This window comes from Macrotis lagotis, chromosome 3 (genome assembly GCF_037893015.1).
Source record: "Macrotis lagotis isolate mMagLag1 chromosome 3, bilby.v1.9.chrom.fasta, whole genome shotgun sequence".
Lineage (NCBI taxonomy): Eukaryota > Metazoa > Chordata > Mammalia > Peramelemorphia > Peramelidae > Macrotis > Macrotis lagotis.
Window position 1 is genome coordinate 227310767 of NC_133660.1, and position 22624 is coordinate 227333390.

At 38.9% G+C, this 22624-nt stretch overlaps 1 protein-coding gene and 1 non-coding gene across 2 annotated transcripts in view; one reads left to right on the top strand and one right to left on the bottom strand.

Moving 5' to 3' along the window:
• Positions 1–5321: 5321 nt before the first annotated feature.
• M1AP (meiosis 1 associated protein) overlaps positions 5322–22624 on the top strand; it is a 113040-nt gene continuing 95737 nt past the window's right edge. Inside the window, exons 1-2 of the mRNA XM_074230000.1 lie at positions 5322–5360; positions 19532–19812. Of these exons, the coding sequence (XP_074086101.1) occupies positions 19576–19812 (237 nt within the window). The 5' untranslated portion in view covers positions 5322–5360; positions 19532–19575. The remainder of the gene's footprint in view (positions 5361–19531; positions 19813–22624) is intronic.
• On the bottom strand, positions 10928–11029 carry LOC141519829 (U6 spliceosomal RNA). Its single transcript, XR_012477460.1, has one exon. It is a non-coding gene; the product is annotated as a U6 spliceosomal RNA (small nuclear RNA).

Consider the following 22624-nt stretch of genomic DNA (forward strand, 5'->3'; position numbering starts at 1 on the left):
CACACACACACGGAGACTCAAAGACTTCATGATATATAGCATTAGAGGAAGATGGAAGTAAAATTATATATATATATATATATATGTAAAATTTCCCTTCGTGGATAATAAATTCCTGGAGGGAAGGGACTATTTCATTGTAGCTTTTCATCCCCAGGTCATATGTCCAACATACAGAGAATGTTTAATTGCTGGTCAATTGATTGTAAGTACAATGGGCTGGGCATGTTGTTCTAATGCCAGGGGTAGGCTTGCCAAAATGACTATTTTATAACATGAGCAAGCGCTCACAACGGGGATCAGAACAGATACAGGGACACCCTGAAGGATTCTCTTAAGAACTTAAGAACTTTGGAATTGATTTGGAGACCCTGACACAAGATTCCCTAGCATGGTGCCGTCATCAGAGAGGAATGGAACCAGATCAAAGGAAAATGAAATGTTAGAGTAACCACCCCATAAATGTACAATTTATGCTCAACTTGTGGTAGGGCATTCTGAGCTTGTATTGGTCTAATCAACCACAGAGACACATTGTAACTCATCTCTAACATAGTGATGTCATTTTGGTCTTCTTCCATAAGGAAGGACAAGAACAAACCAACCAGCCAATTGAGGACAATAAATTTCTGTGCTCTGAGCAGCTTTCCAAGATTCTAAGATGCAGAAAAGGTGCCTTCCTCTGCACTGGTATAGAGGCAGTTTCTTGATTTTGGAATTCCTTATACTCCTATCCCCATCCTATACTCTTCAAACTGAGACAAATGTTCCTTAATGTTGTCCTTTTTTCACTCAGAGAAAACTTGGGAGCAGATTTGTGGGCTTCAGAAGTCAGGAATACTGATCCTAGACCATGGGAAATAGGAAATGCCAGAACTCCTTAAGGCTAGTGCCTTCCCTCTGGTATTATCTCCAATTTATTCTGTATATATTTTGTTTGTACATAGTTGTTTGCATGGCATCTCCTCCATTAGAAAGTAGTTTCATTTTGGTTTAGTTTTGCCTTCTTTGTATCTCCATTATTTAGTGTAGTGTGCGGCACATAGTAGGTGCTTAATAAATTCTAGGTGGCTGCTTGACAAAGGGAGCATAAAATAACAGAAATTTAAAAACTAGAAGGAACCTCAGAACCTAGGCTACCACTGTAGAAATAGGAATCAAGAACACCAACAAGTAATCATTTTAGCCTCTAGTTGTAGTTCTCCACCGAGGAAGACCCTGTCATCTCCTAAGGCAATCCATTCTATTTCTGAATAGCTCTTAAACTACCTCACTACAACATCTACCTTTGGCTGGGGTCAAACTGAACAATTAGAATCCTTCTTCCACATCCCAGTCCTTCTGTATTTGAAGATAACTATCACATTTCCTCTAAATCTTCTCTTCTCCAGGCCAAATATTTCCAGTTATTTCATACCATATACACAAGTCTAGCCAGGCTATTGTATTTTTAGAATTCTCATCTGTAAAATAAAAGAAAGAGAATATTAGGAATTGTACACATACCTCATGGGTCAAAGAAGGGGAATTCAGAGGAGCTCATCAAGATTAGAGACCCAAAAACAAGATAGGCTCTTCCAAGATACAATATTTGGACTTGGTCATGGTGGTGAGAAGGGGTAGAAATAAGAAAATGAATACATGGAAAGGAAGGGCAGAGTTCCATAAATTACAGGACTCTTAATTTGCCTAGAGGGACTCCTGGGATTAGGCTAGAGACTTTAAGAGAAGGGGGGACTCAGAGGTGGGGAGAATTAAAAAGTTAACATGATAAAAGACCAAGTCTTTAGTGGAGCACTCAAAGGATCTGTCTCTGACTCTTATCTGTTCAACGTTTTTTTTTATCTTGAATTAGTTTCTTTTTCATTTTTTTTTCCAATTACGTGCAAAGGTGGTTTTCAATATTCACCCATTGACAAGTTTATGAGTTCCACATTTTTCTACCACCCTCCTTTCCTTCTCACTTCCCTATGATGGTGAACAATTTGGTAAAAGTTGTACATGTACAATCATTTTTTTAACATATTTCCATATTAGTCATGTTGTAAAAAAGGAATTAAAAGAAAGGGGGGAACCATGAGTAAAAAAGAAAATATATAAAAGGAGTTTTAAAAAGTGAACATAATATGCTTTGCTCTACAGTCAGACTCCATAGTTTTTTCTCTGGATGTGGTTAGCATTTTCCATATCTGTTCAACATTTTAAATCAATGATCTGGAACAAGACAAAAAAATCAAATTTGCTTATCACAAAAGTTGGGATGTCAAAGGCAGAATCCAAAAAATCTTGACAAGGTGAAAATAGTGTGAAAAATTTCATAAGATGGAAGCTTGTTTTGTTTTTGTTTTTCTTGGGGAGGGTGCCAGGGCTGTGATTTCATCATCAAAGGAGCCTCCCAGTGGGGCACCCCCCCCCACCAATGCAGACCGACAACTACCTTGAAATTTAGAGATTTAAGGAGTTGCCTAGGGAACTCCCCATAAGTAAGAAGATGAAAGATAAGAGGCGGTTAATTGATGGAGTTGTGAATTGGATTACATGAAGGATTTGACTCAGATTTACTAGGAATATACTCCAGAGTTAGTCAGTAAGATAAAGATAATAGAACATTTATTAAATATTGGCTGTCAGGTCCTATGTTAGAATACAAATACAAGCATGCAACAGTCCCTACTGTGTTACTCTCAAGAGGCTTACATTCTATTGTGGGAGGAGGAGACAGAGCATTAAATGAGTTAAACAATGAATTTAAGGGGGGAAAGGAAGAAGATTACCCAATCAGGGATGAAGAGGAGTAGAAGAATTCCAAAAAATAGAATTGTGAATTTCGGTTCCTCTTGAAATAGTGGTCCAAGCAGACATTCACAATTCAGTTGAGCAGGGTCTCGGGTAAAGATTTCTGCAGAGTGGCAAGATGAGGAGGAAGAGTATGAAAAGAATGCTGAAGGGTCCAGTCTAATAAAAGAAAGATCCCATACACACAAACATTTTAATAGCAGCATAGCTAAATAAATTGTGTTACCTGAATGTTATGGAATATTATTGACAAATATGAGGAATACAAAGAAGCATAGAAAATTTATATGAGCCATTGCAAAGGAAAAGCAAACAGAACCAGAAAAGAATGATTATAACTACGAATATGGAAATCGTAATAAAACAAAAACTGAATGATGTGAAATTATAGTGATCAAATTTACCCCCAAAGAAGACAGACATAAGAGAAAATATTTCCTGCCTCTCTGCTTCTTTGCAGATGTGAGGGTCTATGGTTGTGCAACATTCCATGTAAGTCAGACTTTTTGAATGTGTTAATTAGTTTTGTTGAATTATTTTTCCCTCTTTTGTATTCTTTCTTATAAAGGGATGGCACTCTGGGTTGTCGATGCCAATTATGTAAAAAATGAAAGCTATCGATAGCATTTATTTAAAAATATATCTGGATCAGTTGCGTCAGTTGCAGCTTCCATATGAGTCAGCATTGTGATACACCAGTCAAAAAAGTTAATTAGGTTTTAAGTTGTGTTAATAGAAACAAAATGTCCAGAACAAGGGAGATGATTGTACCACTGTCATCTGACCTGGTTAGATGCCATCTGGAATATTGTTTTCAGTTCAGAGCACTACTATTTTAGGCAGGATACTGACAAACTGGAGGGCATTCAGAGGGGTGGCAACCAGCGTGGTGAGAGGGCTGGAGACAGTGCCACACACGGTTTAGATAAAGGAATTGAGGATGTAAAGCCTAGAAAGGGGAAAACAGAATGACCATAATAGCTGTCTTCAGGGATTTGAAAGGCTGCCTTGAAGCAAAAGAGCACTTTCCTGCTTGGCCCCTGAAGGCCCAATGAGATAGTAGAGGGAATTTGAAGGAAAATTGGGGGGGGGGGGACTTCCAAAGGATTGAGTAGGGAGAGAGAATGGACCTGTGAGTTAACTGCTCTAGGGGGACTCTACCAATATGAATCAGCACCTCTACAATCTATAGTTTTAGGGAGGGAACAGAGGAACTGAAGGGGAAGGTATTATTCTAAAACTAAAACTCATTGATTCCTTCCATCCCACAATGAGGTGCTTCCCTCAGATATTTAGTTGATATCAATTAATCAGTCAGACTTATTATTGTTGGGTAAAGGTCATTTACTAAGGTTAAAAAATAAGATTAGTTGGTATAAAATGTCCCTCCAAAAGTCTGTGATGCTAGTTTGCCTTTTTATATATTAACCCCTTTGACTTATCTGGGCTCATATTAATTTAATGTCTTTGACTGATGAATCAACCGATTGAATTGAGGCTTTTTTCATGTAATAAATGTATCAGAGCTAAAGTTCATTATTTTAAGTAGGCTGGGAGGGTTAATCAACTCAATCGACCTCCCTATCAAGAGACTGACGTTATGCCAGATCTGAAGTCAGGAAGTCTTAACATCCTGAGTGCAAATCAGCCCCATTCACTAGCGTGTGACTCTGAGTAAGTGGTTTAACCGGGTTTGCTTCAGTTTCTGGGAAGGAAATAGCAAACCACTCTGGTATCTTTACCAAGAAAACCCCAAGTGGGGTAATGAAGAGGCAGACACGATTGACTAACACAATTATGCATTATTTTCCCCAAACGGTCCAGATTGTTGTCAACCTGGCTAACTTTACTGTTCTCCATCCTTGCATAGACTACCTACAGGTCCTAAAATGCCATCTTTCCTCTGCTGGAACACATGGAACATATCTCCTTCCAAGCTGAGTTCAAGCTCCGCCTCCTTCCCTCCCTTCCCCACCCCCATTTCTGTGTATTTATTTTGTGCCCGCCCTATGAACATACAGTAGATTTGTAAATGTTATATAAAATGGATGCTCGATTATAAAATTCCATGTGTAGAATGTAAGTTTCTTGAAGGCAAGGCATTCCTATTTCCATCCCTAGAAGAATGCCCCGCCCACCTAGCCGGTGATTGACAGGTTGACTCCAGGAGGGGCACAAAGCGTAAAGCCTTAAAGCCCGGAGCCTTCCCAGGTGGGGGAGGGGAATTCATGGAATGTTCCACTTGCCCCCAGGTGGGAAGGGGGGGAGTCACTTCCCAGAAAGCGACTCTTGCTTAACGCAAGATCCCCAACAGAACTTGGCAGACGGACCATGAGCAGAATCATCTGGGCTTCACGGACCAGAAGGCGTCTTGAAGAGAAGCTGCTCTTTCTCGGCTTGAGAATGAGTCTCCCCCCCCTCCCCCGTCCCGACTCCCCCAGGTTCCCCCCCCAAAAAAACCCTAGCGGCCCCTGGCGGTGGAGAGCAGGGTGTCACGTGACTTGCCTCACTCCGCCCAGTGGCTCCCAGGCCTGGGAAGGCCGCGGTGGTCTGCAGAGACTCCGGTAAGGAGGCGGGGCCTGCGGTGGGGGAGGGGAAAGAGAGCGGGAGAATTCAACTCCGCCCTCCGGCACGCTAGGGAGTCATCATCCATCATCATCCTCGGCCCCTGATTCGAATTCCACTTATGGGGACTTGGGGGTGCAGAGTCCCCTCCTCCAGGCCCCAGTTTCCTTTAAAGGCGTTAGGGCCTTTCCGGTCCCTAAGGCTGTACCTTCTAAATTTGTTTTTATTTCTTAAAATTTACTTATTTTTAATCCTGCATTTTTAAAACCTCAACTGAAAAGTGGCCCTTTAGTAGAATAAGAGAAAAAGGAAAATAAACTTGTTAGTGAAGTAACTTAGCCCCTCCCCCAATTAGCTTTCAAAGCTATCCCGCAGGTCAGCGCTCCCCGGAAGTGCCCCGGGGCCGGAAGTTAGGGCGGAGGTATGACTATGTCAACATATACACACACACACACTCTCTATATACATACATACGTTAACCTTTTTGCCTTGGACCTCCTTGAGCCATATCCCCAAGAATTGAATCTTTGTGTCAAACGATGTGATTGACTAGCTTAGTCACTTTTTTTGCATTATTTCCATTTTTATCCTAGCACTCCTTAGCCCTGCCAACAGTACATCAGTGTGCCTGTCTTCCTGCAGCCCTTCCAACATTATTTCTGTCTTTTTGTCATCTTTGCCAATTTGCTGAGAATGAAGTGAAACTTTAGAGTTATTTGGAATAGTATCTTATTATTTAGGGGCATTCTTTCCTATGGTTATTAATCATTTGCACCCTTTCCAAGAATTGTTCAGAGCTTTCAACTTATCTTTTGAAGAATGGCTTTTTAGTTGTGTTCATTCTTCATATTTAATTCCTTTATTAGAGTTATTTGAGGGGTGGCTAGGTGGCACAGTGGATAGTGCATCTGGAGTGAGGAGTACCTAAGTTCAAATCCGGCCTTGGGCAAGCAACTTAACCCCGTTGCCTTGCAAAAAAGACCTTAAAAAAGTTATTTGAGACAGATTCCTCATCTCTCCAAACCAGATAAACAAAATCATTTTAGCTAAGAAAAAAATAGGAATCAAGGTCCTGTAGAGGCCAGGGATATGTACGTGGGTAAGGATGTAGGCTGGGTCCTGGGTCACCAACCAGGCAGGTAGCCAGAAATTCAGAAGTACGGAGAGATCAAAGGTCAGAGTGAAGCAGTGAGTCAGAAAACATCAGGCAGATGAGATCCTCGGGGTCACAAAAAGGATGAGTTAGACCTTGAGCAGGTTATTTCACTGTGTCTGTTTGCTCAACTCCAAAATAAGGAAGTAGTGGGTTTGGTTATTCTCTAAGGTTTCTTCTACCTCTAGTCTGAGGTTAATGTTCTGGATAGGACATCAAGAAAGGAGAAATCAATAGGGGAAAAAAGAACAGATGCAGGCCCCAGGAACAAGAAGAGCTTGTTCTAGCTGTGGTAAACCTGTTTCAGGCAGGAAATTTCTAAATTTGTTCTTCCTGGGCAGGAGGCTTAGGACTTGGATAAGGACTTACAAGTAAAAGTAGGTAAACACATAATCCACAGTTCATGTAGATAACTTGTTAGCAAAAAAAGTAAGGCAGATTTTGCATCATCTCATCGGTCATGCTTGAGGAAACAACAAGGATGCTTTTTAATTTCTATTTAATGTGACCTTTAAGCATTAAACCAAAGCTCTGAGAGACTTACCCAGTCAAGGAAGGTGGGGAAGCTGGGGAATGTCCCTTGGGCCCACAGTTTTATTTAAACCACTGTATGTCTATCTGTGCTACAGCTCTGGCCCTAACATTCCACAGGTCGATGTGTGGGAGCTGACCCCACACACTTACTGAGAGTATGACAGATAAGGCATTAATGGCATGTGTTTGTCTGGTAACAACATTGGGTTCATTGTTAGAAGTTCATTATTCACAATTAATTCTTAGTGTTGCTGGCTTATCACTGTCATTTACCTTTGTTTTAAACTGTAGTATTTTTAGTCTTTGCTATAGGGTATGTCTCATTTGAAATACTCTGTGTCCTAGCTGAATATCTCTCCTTGCTGTTTACTTATTAGAAATAGCAACTGAGGTGCTGGTCATTTGTCCACTCTATTATCTAAACACTGCAATGCTAGGAGGGAAATCCCTGCCAGATAGTCAAGGTCCTTTGCCAACTTTTACCCAGCTAGGGAACAGTGATGCATTTGAAGACCATGGAAGTCATATTTGGAGGCATAAGCTTATGACTGGTGAAGCATCTAAGCTTAAGGAGAGGCTCTAGTGAGGAATTGTGGTCCAGTGGTAAGAGTTTTCACCTTGGAATTAGGAGACCTGAGTGTAAGTCAGACATACACTCTCTAGCTGTTTGACTGTGAGTTGGTCACTTAGGGAAACTGAGGTGATGTGTTCCTCTGTATAAAGAGAGGATGATAATATTTGCAGTACCTACATATATAATTGTGGAGGTCAAATGAGATAACATATGTAATGTAATGTAAACTATAAAGAGCTGCATAAGCATAAGCTAGGTAGCATGTCTGTTCTATAGCATTTATTGAGAACTAGTATGACCCTATTCTTTGAAGTGTATTGGCAATGCCCCAATGACCAAAAAAAGGCACATTCTGCCACCAAATATAATTTGTTATCAGACACTGAGGTAACTCACAAAACAGAAATATATTCTCTGGAATTCCCTTAGTATACCCCTGCAAAGCCTCCTTTGCCCCCTCTTTCAAAACAGTCCCCTACCTAATCACTCAGAGGTTGCATATGGCCATGGCTCAGGAAGTATCTCTCCCATTCACAGTTATTTCTAAACCATTTGGGTCCAGGGAGCATCAGTCAGGTCTAAGCCTTGGCCTATCCAGAAAAGGCCTGAACCAGAGACAATGACCTAGAACAGGGGAACCACATTTCTACCCTGCACCCTTAAAGCCCAGACAAACTTTATGAGAAATTAGTGTTATTCATGGAGAATTTGTTCATCAGGGCATCATTAAAAGAGAATTATTTCATTTGAAATAAAAGTTAATCTCAGCCCTGTCATTCAGAATCTTTGAAAGATTGACTTAATAGAATATATAAACCCAGGACAGGAACATCATTATTAGCAAACACCTTTCTTATGGAATAATGTAGAGGGGAGATTTGTGAACTATCAGGCACAAGGAGACCGATTTTAAATAGTGCTTTAAAAAAAGAAGATTAGATCATTTAAGGAACATTTCAGATCATTTATCTTAAATTTAGGTTTAGGATCAGAGAAAAGACAGGGATGAACTCCTCTCTTGGAAAATATGAGAATATTTTAGTACAATTCCTAGCCCTACAAAGATGAACATTTAATAATAATACACATTTTAACATAAATTATATAGCATCCCCTTATAGGAAAGGTGTTTTGCTACAATGTAACTATTTCATGACCATATCTATATAGATCTTAAAGAGTTGTACGTGAAGTGAAAAGACTATCTGTCTTTCCCTGAAGCCTAGGAAAACATTAAACTTTTTTGTGATCCTTCTTAGATTTTGTATGATAAGGATGGGTGGAAGAAAATAAGGATTTATGAAGTACTTGATGTATGTATGACAGGCACCATGATAAGTGTTTTACAAATTCTCATTTGATCCTCAAAGCAACCCTGGATGGAGGTTTCTATAGCATTCCCATTTTAGAGTAGAGGAAAACTGAAGCAGACAGGCTAGGTTACTTGTCAGAGTTGCATAATGAGTAACTCTATAAGGCTGCATTTGAACTCAGGTCTTCCTGACTCCAGGGTCCAGTACCCAATATGCCACCTTGATGCTTTTTTTTAAAGGACCAAATGGAGAGCATTAACAGCTTAACTAAACTGACCTGTCTAGAACTGAAAAATCCTTTGGCATTTGTCAACTCCCTTCCCTCCAGATTCAATATCAGAAGAACAAACTTGGTGGCTTAGATCCTGTTCCCTAGAACAATGTAAAAGCAGCTGAATTTTTGGAAATGGAACAGACTAAAAGGAAGAACATGTCTAGAAATATAGACCAGGAATTAGTTGGGAAGGCAGTGTTCACAAAGAGTGAGAACATATATATATCCTGAAACACAGGTTGGGAAGACTTGAAGCATTTTGGGATCTTTTAGTTGTTTAGAACACAGAATACTTATGTGGAATGCTTGTATATGAAAATATAATAGCTGTTTTTGCAAAGCTCTTTTAAAATTTACAAAGCATTCTCCATGGAACAACCTTTGTGAGGCATAGTATGGAACTATTCCCATTTTATAGATGGATCTAGGGCACCAAGAGGTCACAAGAGTATCAGAGCTGAGCATCATATTCATGTCTTCTGACTCAGAATCCAGGGCTTTTTCTACCACACAGTCCATCCTAATTTATGTGCCAGCTCTGACTTTTGCCTGCCAAACTGGCCTTTTCCACCATCCTTGATTATTTTGTTTTGCAGTAGTCCTGAGTTTTATCACATTCTTTGTCCTTAGAGTGATTATGTCTACAGTGCTGGTAAGTGCCACATTTCAGATCATAAAGGAATATCTGGTGAGATTTCCTTTTTTCCATTTTCTTCTTATACTGAATCCTGAAAGAATTCAGGCCTGGCAACCCAGGACTACATAAGTGGTGGTCTTATCTTTCTATTTTATTTCTATCAGGGTATCAGGGATATGCTGGAGTTAGCTCTAGCTAACCAAGCTGGTTTTTAAATTATCAGTGTGAGCACTTGTGTCTTAGAAATCATCATCTCTACAAATCGGGGCTTGATTTATTGTTTTCTTATTGTCTAGACTTAATAATGCAGATTAAACTTAAAAACATGTGTCCACACATTTTTCAAACCAGCAAGCCAATTGTTAAATATTTACCAGCTCATCCCTGTAGTGCTGTATAAAATATTGCTTGAGGGGCGGCTAGGTGGTGCAGTAGATAGAGCACTAGCTCTGGAGTTAGAAGGACCTGAGTTCAAATTCAGCCTCAGACACTTAATAATTACCTAGCTGTGTGGCCTTGGGCAAGCCACTTAGCTCTATTGCCTTGCAAAAACTAAAAAAATTAAAATAAAATAAAATATTGCAGGAGTGCAGTAGAGTCTCAGAGAATGAAGCTATCATTGGACTAGAGGTCTAGAGACTATAGACTAATAACAAGAAGAAGAATCACAGCTACTAGCTAGTATATGTTGCTTTAAGGTTTGCAAAGTGTGTTTCATTCATTAAGTCATGTGAACCCCACAGACCCATAGTTGATAGCTCATGTTAGTTAGTTGAGTTCAGTTCCATTGACTATGATACTAATAAGATTCTGGCTGCAGGACCAGTCCCTGTTTATGAGCTTTTTAGCCTCATTCTGCTGTATAGTCACAAAATAAATAATTCACTAGCACCCAGCTGATAGTTTGCAGACATGGTTATCTAGTACCTCCCTTCTTCCAACATGCATCCTTCTCTGAGAAACTGAAGCAAGATCAGCTCTGCCATGATGTAGGTAAGGTATTTCTTAGGGCTCTCCAAATTATCTCACTCCTTCTCTAAGTCCTCAACTCACCCAAGCTACTGATTCTCCTTCCATGCCCAAGCATTCTCTTCACAAATTTGCGTGTCATCCTTGCGCAGGAGCCATGCTAATCTTCTCTGTATTGTTCCAATTTCAGTGTATGTACTGCCGAAGAGAGCACCCAAGCATTCTCAAAATCAGTGCCATCCTAGTATACACCACTTCCTTTTGCTGTTCATTAGTAGTCTGCCTGCTTTCTGGCCATTTTGAAAGTTATGTGACTGTAGGTAATTCCTGAATACATGATTATAGAGTTCCTCCAATGTTATTCCAATCTTCTGACATAGGAGGACTGAACAAAAGTATGCAGATTAGAAGGTTTATGATCTGGAGTCCACTAACTTCTTATGATGATTATATTTCAGTAAAATTGATTTCCTTTGTAATCCTATGTATGTTTTATTTTGGGGAGTTTTTTGGTTTTTATTTTTGCAAGGCAATGGGGTTAAGTGACTTGCCCAAGGTCACCCAGCTCGATAATTATAAAATATCTGAGACTGGATTTGAATTCAGGTCCTCCTGACTCCAGGGCCAATTCTATCCACTTCACCACCTAGCTGCCCCAATCCTCTGTATTTTTTTTGATGTGTTTTGAAACATCATGAACTTTTCCAGACTACCAAAGGGGATCATGATTGAAGAAAAGCTAGATGAATATACATCTCTCCTAGTTATTGGAAACATAATACAAAGTACATTTTCTGCTGACAATACATTTCCTCTGCTGAGGAAATGGATCAGCTTTATCAATGATAATCAGTACCTTACAGTTTACTACTTTGTGTACATGATGACTCAAGAAGTTGTTCAAGGAGCCAGCTGTCACAGATGTTTGTAACAGATCTAGGAACAGTGGAAATCATCCCTTAACTCTTCAGTTTGATATGTAGGTTAATGCTGCTTTTGTAATATTCTTGTAACCATAAATATTTCAGGGTATCCATTGTGTGTGATCTTTGGAGTATAAAAAGAAGAGTAATGCATGAGTCCTACTCATATGGCACCTACAATTTAGTTTGGGAGATTTATATTTTTTTAGAATCCTACACTTCAGAACTTTGATGGATCTTTGATTTATCTCATCAATGTGGATATTCCTCCAAAATTGCAGATGGTAAACCATTCATGCAACTTTTATTCATGTGTTCCCATGAATCTTTTTTTTTAAGGTTTTTGCAAGGCAAATGGGGATTAAGTGGCTTGCCCAAGGCCACACAGCTAGGTAATTATTAAGTGTATGAAACCAGATTTGAACCCAGGTACTCCTGACTCCAGGGCCAGTGCTTTATCCACTGCGCCACCTAGCCGCTCCCTCTCATGAATCTTTTACAATGACCCCAGCCCACCACGCTGGAAGCCTTTAAAGGCATGTAATAGCCTTTACATTGTGACTCCAATCTGTCCTTTCAGGCTTATTGCATATTACTCTTCTACCTGCACTTTGTATTCCCATACATATTCTCTCTCCCATCTCTATATCTTTGCACAGGTTCTCAGTTTGAGTCCCTCTAAACCTCTGCTTTATAAGAGCTTCCTTCAGAGTTCAATTCAAGTACCACCTGCTGCAGTATTGAGACTTACCCTGATCTCTCTCATACCCTGATCTCACCCCTCCATTGCTAGAGTTCTGCCATCAGAAATTAATTTATATACATTTTGCATTTAATTTTCTATATACAAATTGTTTTCTTCTAGTGGAATCTAAGTTCCCTGAGGGCAAGAACTCTTTTCATTTTTTATCTTTGAATATGCAGTATGTAGCACATATTAGGCATTTAATACATGTTTAATCAATGAATGAGATTAGAATTCCATAACTCACAACCATTTCTCATCAACAGAAGATAAATCTTGGTGTTTAAAAAAAATAAGCTTTTGTTTTAGAGAGAAGCTTGGCTTAATTAAAAGTAGAGCATAAATTCCCCAAAGAAATACACAAAGGATTATAGTACAGCCCTGGCAGTAGAATGTGTTTGTTCCTAAGGACCAGTATTGCTAAGTATGGAAAAGCTGATCATCAATGGACTGTCTACTTAGTGATTAATTCTTTAGCCTGTGAAGAAATGACCTAGACACATGAAAAGTTAAATAACCATAATGATGGTGAGAAGGAATAGAAATTGAGGACTGAAATTAGCTTGGAAGGTAAAAATAGAACTAGAAACCTACATACAGTATCAAGAGACTACAGAAACAAAGGGTTTATAGTTTTTCCTAACAAGAAATAACTCTTTCTTTGAATAGAAAACTTTTTTCTTTTTTATAATATTCTACAGGTATACAATTTGTCTCAGTGATAGTATTGCTGGGGAAAAGGGTGTACTTTTTTATTGTACTATCTGATTGTTCTCCAAAAAGATCCCATATATCCAGAACCTTGACTCCTTTACTAAGCCTATTCTAATCCCTGTACACCAGCTTAAGGGACAAAGCTTCTTAGCAATTCCTGGCTCTTAAAGTAGCTTGACTCCTTGAGTTCAGAATTTTGCCTCATTTGAACCCGACCTCTACCTGTCTTTGCCTCTTATGCTGCCACTCTCTTTAATCCTTGTTTCCCGGCCCCCCCCCCATTCCCTACTGCTATGAACTCCATCTCCACAAGAGTTCATTTATTAGGGTTTGTTAACAGTGGAAAGCAGTATTGAAGTATTAATAAGGGAAAGGTACAGAATTAATAAATCCAGCTAGATGTATTTGAGAAGCCATCTTCATCCCTGACATAGTCACCCTAAACTTTTTCAGTTTTTCTGGGATAAAGTTACTCTCTTAATCCTTCCAAGTGCCAGCTGTGGAACCAATAGGTTTGCCCCCATATGTCCCTAGATAAGAGTAATGTATTTTATTTTGTTTTGTTTTAGGTTTTTTGCAAGGCAATGGGGTTAAGTGACTTGCCCAAGTCCACACAGCTAGGTAATTATTAAGTGTGTGAGGCTGGATTTGAATTCAGGTACTCCTGTCTCCAGGGCCAGTGCTCTATCCACTGAGCCACCTAGCCATCCCCAAGCCATCCCCCAATATATTTTGACCTAAATAAATCCAAGGTCAATTTGAAGTTCATCCTTTTTCAGGAGCTAATTTATTGATCCACTTTTTCAATCCCACCAGTCAAGAAACCTAATTTTGGTGATCCTCCCATATGATCATTTTCCTAACAAACACATATCTGAGACTAACTCTAGCTCAACTAGAGGACAGACAGGGAAATGTAAGCAACTAAACAAAACAATCCCCATCACCCTGAAACCAGAATGATTTATTGGTATAAATATATTATTCCTAAAACTTACAAAATATAGCTTTCTTTACAGGAGCTTATTGTAGTTTTATTGTATTCCTTGTTAATGTTATCCTGTGGTTTAAATTGGTGGGCTAAAATGTTATTAAAAGGGAAGTCTTGATGAAAAAACTGATGCATCATACAGATATTACAGTTAAGCAGCTGTTAATTATAAAGAGATCCAGTTTGACTGTCATCTTTAGTCTTCTTGATGGGAGCCACTACAATCCTAAGCTTTGATCTTCAGCTTTACAAGTAGAGGACTTTCATTTTATCACTTCTTCCTGTAGTTATCATCCTAGGGAATGAATCCTTGCAAATGAAACTAAATCACAAAGGGCTTAAGTCTGTTCAGATCAATGAATAGTAATTCTCTATCACGTACAGGACACTATGGTAAGAAATAAAGAGACTAAGATGAAATCTGAAATTCTCCTGGGAGGACGAAACATAGACACAGATAAATTTACTACATGGTGGAATGTGTTGGGTCGGGGGGAGAAATTAAACTATTTAAATGAGTTAGGAAAATTTGAAGAGAGAAAGTTTACTTTTAGCTTAAGGTGATCACTTGAGCTGAACCTTGAAGGAAGAGAAAGAGTCTGAAATGAAAATTAGATGACATGGAATGAAGGTGAACTTTTATTAATCCTTTACTGCTAACAGCTAAAAATGCAAATAAAAACAAGCTAGACAGCTCCTGATTTTGAAGGACTTACGTTTTGATGAGAGCGTTTACCAGATGAAAGGGAGATGGAAAGGGAGGGGGATAAGCATGTCATACCTGGAGATGTTCAAGATAACTCAAGTTCAGAGTTGAAGCTTTGAGTGGTTCCAGAGATGCCATCTGGCTTTCTAGTGGGGAGGGAATAGAGATGATGACCAGAGGGGAATGGAATGGAGACAGCTTGCCTGAAGGTGGCCTGCAGAGATGAGGTAGGAGTACATTCCAGGTAAATGATCAGCCTGCAGAAGAATGCATGAAAGTGGGAGATGATAGTCAAAGTTCAGGGAACAGTTAGTCATTTCAGTTTGGCTCAAAATAGTATGAAAATGAGTAATATAAAATAAGGCTAATGGAAACCTAGAGCCATATTACAGAGAGCTATAAATGCTAGGCTGAGGAGATCTTGTTTTATCCTCTGAGCCATAAGGATCCACTAGAGGTGTCTGAGTATGGAAGTGACATGATCATATTTGGGCACCAGGAAAATGACTTTGGCAGGTAGAGACAGGGAAACCAATTACAGGGATCTTGGGATAATCCAGGCAAGAAAACGTTAGGTCTGAACCAGGGTAGTGGTAGTTTGAATAAAGAGAAGTGGGGTGAATGTGAAAGGGACTGAGGAAATAGAATGGACAGGGTTTGGAAGCTGGTTAAATGTAGCCAAAGAGAGGGGAAGGGAGAAGGAAGACTCAGATGAGTGAGAGGTTCCAAACTTGGTGACCAGGAGGGTGGTAATGTCATCACTCCAAATAGGTAAGTTGAGGGGTAGGAAAATGGTCAGTTCGATGTTAGACATGTTGAACTTCTAATGGGACCACCAGAGAAAGACATTCTACAAGCAGTTAGATATGTAAAACTGAATGAAATTCAGGAGAGAGATGAGACTTCCAATATATAGGTTTGAGAATCAGTAGCATAGAAGTGGTCGATAATTAAATCCTATAGTATAAAGAAAAAAGAGAAAAGCCAGGGCGGCTAGGTGGCTTAGTGGGGGCAGCTAGGTGGCATAGTGGATAAAGCACTGGCCTTGTAGTCAGGAGTACCTGGGTTCAAATCCGGTCTCAGACACTTAATAATTACCTAGCTGTGTGGCCTTGGGCAAGCCACTTAACCCCATTTGCCTTGCAAAAAACCTAAAAGAGAGAGAGAGAGAGAGAGAGAGAGAGAGAGAGAGAGAGAGAGAGAGAGAGAGAGAGAGAGAGAGAGAAAAGCTGGTACTGTGGACCAGGCACTTTGCTAAATACTTTATCAACATTGTTTCATTTTTTCTTCACAACAGCCCTGGGAAGTAAGTGCTATTATTTAGTATTCTTACCCCCATTTTACATTTGAGAAGACTGAGGCAAATAGAAGTTAAGTGACTTTCCAGGATCACTCACAGTATGGTATTATGCTAAAACCATCAGAGAAGGATAAGAAAAAGCTAAATAGGTAGTTATAAAAAGAACCAGGAGAGAATAGAAGTCCTAGAAGATAACATAAGAAAGAATATACAGGAAAGTTGAGTTCAGCAAGAAGGAGAATAAGGACAGAGAAGAGACTACCATATTTAACTTTGAGCTCATGGGTAACCTTGAAAACAGTTCCCTTCTCTTGCTATTTATCATTTTTCTCCCATTTTCTCCATTTCCCATTGATGAGGTCTTCCTAGTGTCTCTATTTTGAGGAAGGGTTCAGGCTAGCCCATCTTCATTCCTCTGCATCTGCTTCTGACTTTATGGACTTAGACATTGTGCCTTCCCACAACATCCTGGTCAACTCCCTTAAAAAAAAAAAAAGAATTTAATACAATACACAACAGAGACTCTAAGAGACTGTCTAGCACTATAGAAAAGGCCTGGATTTGTAGTCAGAGGGACCTAGATGATCTTGGCCAAGTCTGCACTCAGGGGCCCATTTTTCTCCTCTAAAATGAGGACTGAACTCAATGTCCAGGACTTTTGCTAATTTAAATCCATGAATACAAAAAAACAAAATAACAAAAATTCAAATGTTAAGAGTCATTGAGAATCCCTCAGTTAATAATGGTTTTTTATTTGGTTAACCTGGGAACCAGTTTTTCCTTTCTTAGTTTTCCCACTCTTCTCCCTTCTTTCAGATTTTATCCCCCAGTCAATGTTTTTCCTCAAATACTCAAATATATCTGTCTTCATTAGTGCAAATTCTCCCTCTGTACAAGCCTTTAAAAACTTGCATTTTAGTAAAACTGAAAATATCTAAAAATAATCTTTAGGCTAAAAGCCCTTGCCAGACTTCACAGTTTGAAAGTAGGGAAACATGAAAGGTAATAACCAAATCTAAGAACAAAAAGTACTTTGCTTATTAAGAATCTTGCTGTCTTCAATCCCCTGATAAGATTTTGATCCATCTAAAGACTATCTCCTCTTTATGCAGCTGAAGTGACTGGCGCTACTGGTGCTCCTTTCTCCACTGAGAAGGCAGTAAGAACTGTAACTGTAGGGAGGAGGTCACTTTGTTTTCTTCTGGGGAAGACTTGAGAAGAGCAGTCAATGAAGAAACTGAGTAATCACTATTATTTGGAAGGAATGTTAACTCCAAAACTGTATTTTCTCTTTAAAATTATATAAATATCCAAAAATATACAATAGTAGTTTCTACCAATCATTTTTTTTTTAGGTTTTTGCAAGGCAAATGGGGGTTAAGTGGCTTGCCCAAGGCCATACAGCTAGGTAATTATTAAGTGTCTGAGGCTGGATTTGAACTCAGGTACTCCTGACTCCAGGGCCAGTGCTCTATCCACTGCGCCACCTAGCCGCCCCTTCCCAATCATTTTTTGTAAGGTTTTGAATTTTACAATTTTTCCCCTTCCCTCCCTTCTCTCTCCATCCCCCCCCAACAGAAGGCAATCTGATATAGTCTTTACATTTGTTTCTGTGATACTCATAGATCAAAATTGAATATATTGAGAGGAAAAACATATCCATAAAGAAGGAAGAAAATATTAGAGATAGCAAAATGCATGAAACAACTTTTTTTTAAAAAAATTGAAGATATTAATCTTTGGTCTTCGTTTAAACTCCTTAGTTCCTTCTCTGGATATAGATGGTATTTTCTATCACAGATCCCCTAAAATTGTCCCTGATCATTGCACTGATGGTGTGAACATGTTCCTCAAGGGTGATCATCACCCCATGTTGTTGTTAAGGTATATAGTGTTCTACTGGTTCTGCTCATCTCTCTCAGCATCAATTCATACAAGTTTCCAGGTTTTTCTGAAATCCCATCCCTCCTGATTTCTAATAGAAGAATAGTGTTCTGTCATATACATATACCACAATTTGCTCAGCCATTCCCCAATTGATGGACATCCCCTCCATCAAAACTATTTTTACATCTTTTACTAATTCATGATTCCTATAAATGTTACCTCAACTCATTTTGGGGATAGACATTTCAGAAATCATGAGAGAACTATGCCATTTTCTCATCTCTCTTATCTAGAAGTGACTTGAATAATAGATTAATGGCAAAATAAATAAAATTGTTTCTGATATTTGTGCCTAAAAATCTTTTCCTTGAGGGGGAGGGGTAGAGAGGCAATTGGGGCTAAGTGACTTATCCAAGGTCACACAGCTAGTAAGTGTCTGAAAGTCCAGTTTGAACTCAAATTGCAGGTCTGGTGATTTATCTACTTTGTCACCTAGATGCCCCCCTCCAAAGTCAATATTGTATTAATATTTTACATTTCACAGTGATACAGATCACAACCCTCCTTGCTTGCCCTCTCTTGCAACTCTTAACCATGTTATATTCATGTTCTCCCTCATCACAAGAGTTCCACCAAAGTTTATATCCTACATTTATCTCTCCAACTAGACTCCAAGATTTCATCTTCTCCTTAGGAATCACACTGCCTTGCCTCCTTCTCCCACGCACAACAGGAAGACAAATCCAAAAATTCATTGTCCTTTCCAGCCTTTAGTCTCAGTTAGCCTCTCAGACTACAAGGTGGAAAAACATGTATAAATTGAACCACTCAGCCCAGGAAGAATGAATTTCCTTCTTGGAAGGTCTTTCAGAAACTAATGTGGGGCCTTATGTAAAAAGAATTTAATAAAAGTTTGATGATTGACCAAATTTGGAGGACCCCTAAAAGTATCTAACTATCCTGGGATGGGGCCTTTAGATCTGTGTAACTGCCAATGTTTTTATTTCCTTGGGTGGGGGCAGTGATGCAGTGAATAGTGTGCCAACCTTGGAATCAGGAATCCTGCTTCAGATACTTATTTGACTGGGCAAGTTGTTAAAAAAAAAATACAGGGGGCAGCTAGGTGGCGCAGTGGATAAAGCACCAGCCCTGGAGTCAGGAGTACCTGGGTTCAAATCCGGTCTCAGACACTTAATAATTACCTAGCTGTGTGGCCACTTAACCACATTTGCTTTGCAAAAACCTAAAAAAAAAAAATGCAATCACAAGTCTGCTTCAATTTCCATACCTATTAAAATGAGGATGATAATGCACTTCCTTCAGAGGATTGTGGTGAGGATCAAATGAGATAATGATTGTAAAGCCTGGAGCATAGCATTGTTAACAATGTTAGTTACCAATATGATTTCATTATTTCCTGAAGACTAAAGATTTCTCTTTCCTTCCTTAGAGACAAAGAAGACACCAGAAAACAGCATTCATTAGCCCTCTGATATGAAGACCATGCATCAGGGACATGTAGCCAGCAACCCAGTGCAGGTGTGGCAGCAGCCACCCCGACTTCTCATTGTGGATGCAGCCCTCCCCTCCTGGGCCAGGGTCTGCTCCAATCTCTGTGAGGCACTGCAGAATTTCTTCACTCTCGCCTGTGGCCTGGAAGGCCCCAGCCGCATGCCCTTGTTTAGCATGTATGTGGTGCAGAATCAACGTGAGTGCCTCCTTCCTTTTGCGGTGAGTAGGACCAGGAGATGACTCCTCCAGAGGGCTTGAGAATGGTCAGGCCTGAGCTGGGGCAGGTGGTACCACAAACAAGAAGTTTGAGCAGCTAAGGCTTAGGACAGGAAGGTAGCTTATCACTAGTAAACAGTGAGGGAAGGGAACCACTTGGACAGCCAGACAGGCTAGATTCCTGCACAAAATCCCACTTTGATGCTCCATTGTAATCTGGTAGTGAGTCTGGGTTCTTAAAGGGAATGATAGCAGTAGTTTCTATTCAGTCTCAGTTACAGACTGTTTTCTTTCTGAGGACCAGCCTAGCCAACTCTGAAAAGGTTTATCACCACTAGTATGTCCATGTGGCATTGACTTCTTTGGTTATCACACATATAAAACAAAAGAAAAATGCAAAATGGCAGAAGGACCACCTCTGCTTATACAGTAACAGTAGTGGAATTACATAAAATTTTTATAAAAAAGAGACCATTTTAGATTATCTTTACACATTAGTTTAAGTATTGATACTCTAAATGTAAAGTCCTTGTTTTTTGACCAATGGACTGCCAAAAATGAAAGCAGAAGAATCAGAGAAGATGCTATTAAATGGAAGCTTGGTATAGAAGTCTTCCAAGGAAAGTCAAATAAAGAAAGGAATTACCAGAGTTTGGTTTACTTGTGTGTTCAAAGGCAATATGAAATGCCATTTCATAAGATGCCTGGTCATCATGATACAATGCTTAAATGGAGCACAAAATGAGCTTATTATACAAATGAGCATTGGTTTAAAAAAAGAATCACATTAAGTTGATTATAGCTTATGTGCTGACATCTGTTAGAGAGGATGAAGAGGTATAGAGATTTTACAAAGAACTCAATGAGTTCTATGGAAATTCTACAACGAACTTCCCAATTAAATTAATATGTGCTTTTAAAGCAACTAATTTAAAAACAAATGTGGAACATAAGGGAAGAAGGCAAAAAGTATGTTAAAAATGTAGGAAAAGTTTATATCAAACTGTATCAAAACCTCATTCCTATATATCATGAATAAATTCTTCTGAAAAATAGATTGAGATATGGCATACATCAGATATCATCACAGAAATGACATTGATTGTATCTTAAACATAGTTGGTTACTAATGTGGAAATTAATTGTGAATCAACTTCCTGTATACAGTGAAACCAATAGCTTGTTAGGGCAAAAAATCAAAATCAGTACCAAATTGAAGAAAGAATGAAAATGAGAAGATATGGTATACAATTAAATCAGCAGCTACCTTGCTTATACAAGCTATTGACACTAAATCAAAGAACAGACATTACACAGAATCATTATTTCCTAAGGAATTTTAGCTCATGTAACAACTGTACAGTAATACAAAACAAGAGTTGTTGAGGGTCCACAGACCCTTGACTACAGGAAGATTATAGTGAATCCACGGACTTGGAAAGGAAAAGTTTATGTTTTTTATTCCAATGTAATTTGTATCCTTTCCAATCCTATATATTTTATTTTTTGTATTTAAAAAAATTAATTCTGAGAAGTGGGTCATAAAGTCCTTGAGTCCAGACTGCCTAGAAAGTGCTTTAGTGAAAAAACATTTGATTTCCTTGCTGCTTAGTGAGGAAAAATGAGGAAGATGAGAGCAAAAGCAACTTAGAATATAAACACAAAGTCTTAGGTAGAAGGATGGTAGAAAATTATGGGCAGTGTGATCTCATAAAAGAGCAGTAAGAATGGAAGAAAAAAACAAACTAATGGAAAGCTTGTCAAGAGACCTAGTTAAGCCAGGTCATTCTGAGAGTGTTTAAGGATTGAACTCAGAGGATAAAGAACAGATGAGATGGGGTTGTTGTAACCAATTACTTCATTGTCAATGTGGAGCCACAATAGTTGGACTCCAGTATTATAGTCTTCCCTGTGTTTCATGAAAGAGTAGAAAATGAAGATTATTAGCTAGACAGACTAGCAACACATGGAGGAGATATGCTCTGGTGGCACAATTGGATCTATTCTCAAAGAAAGTGGGAAAGGTACCAAACACTTGGAAAGTCATAGATATCATTGTTAACAAAAAAGGAAACAAATCATACCGATAATTGGTAACCCTTAGACCTAATTTCCCTGTAGAAAAAATCTTTTTGAGCCTGATGTATGCACAAATGCATCTGAGCAGGAAATAGGCATAGTTTTGAAAGTGACAATCTATGGTAAACCATATCTTCATGATCATACAATTTGCTAAAATGTCCAGAGAGTTCAGCATCCCACTGTGGTTTTTTGTTGATTTTTCAGATGAGGAAACTGAGGCAAACAGATGTTAAGTGACTTTCCCAGAGTCACACTGCTAATAAGTGTCTAGGGCAGGATATTCATTCCACAAAAATGTCACCTTAAAGGCTTTTATCCAACAAGAAATCTCTCATGCATGACCCACAGCTGAGATAATTTTAAGTTACCCTCTGATTATGAACTTGCTAATTAAGGCATAAACAAGGTGCTAAATTTTCACATAACATGTAAACTAGTATAGAGAATGACCAACACAGGTATTCCCTAAAAATATAGCATTGTGCTATTAATAATATCAAGCCCAGGAACTTTACCCTTACAACCCAGATCTATAATTAATCACCTAGTTAATAAGAGTTCTTCCAATTTAACAACTTTCCCTTCAATAACAATAGAGGTGGTGGTGGTGGTGGTGGCAGTAGTGGTAGTAGTAGTAGTAGTAGTAGTAGTAGTAGTAGTAGTAGTAGTAGTAGTAATAAAAATGATATTTGATCTTAGATCATATTACAGGTTAAAAACTTAAGAGAAGGGC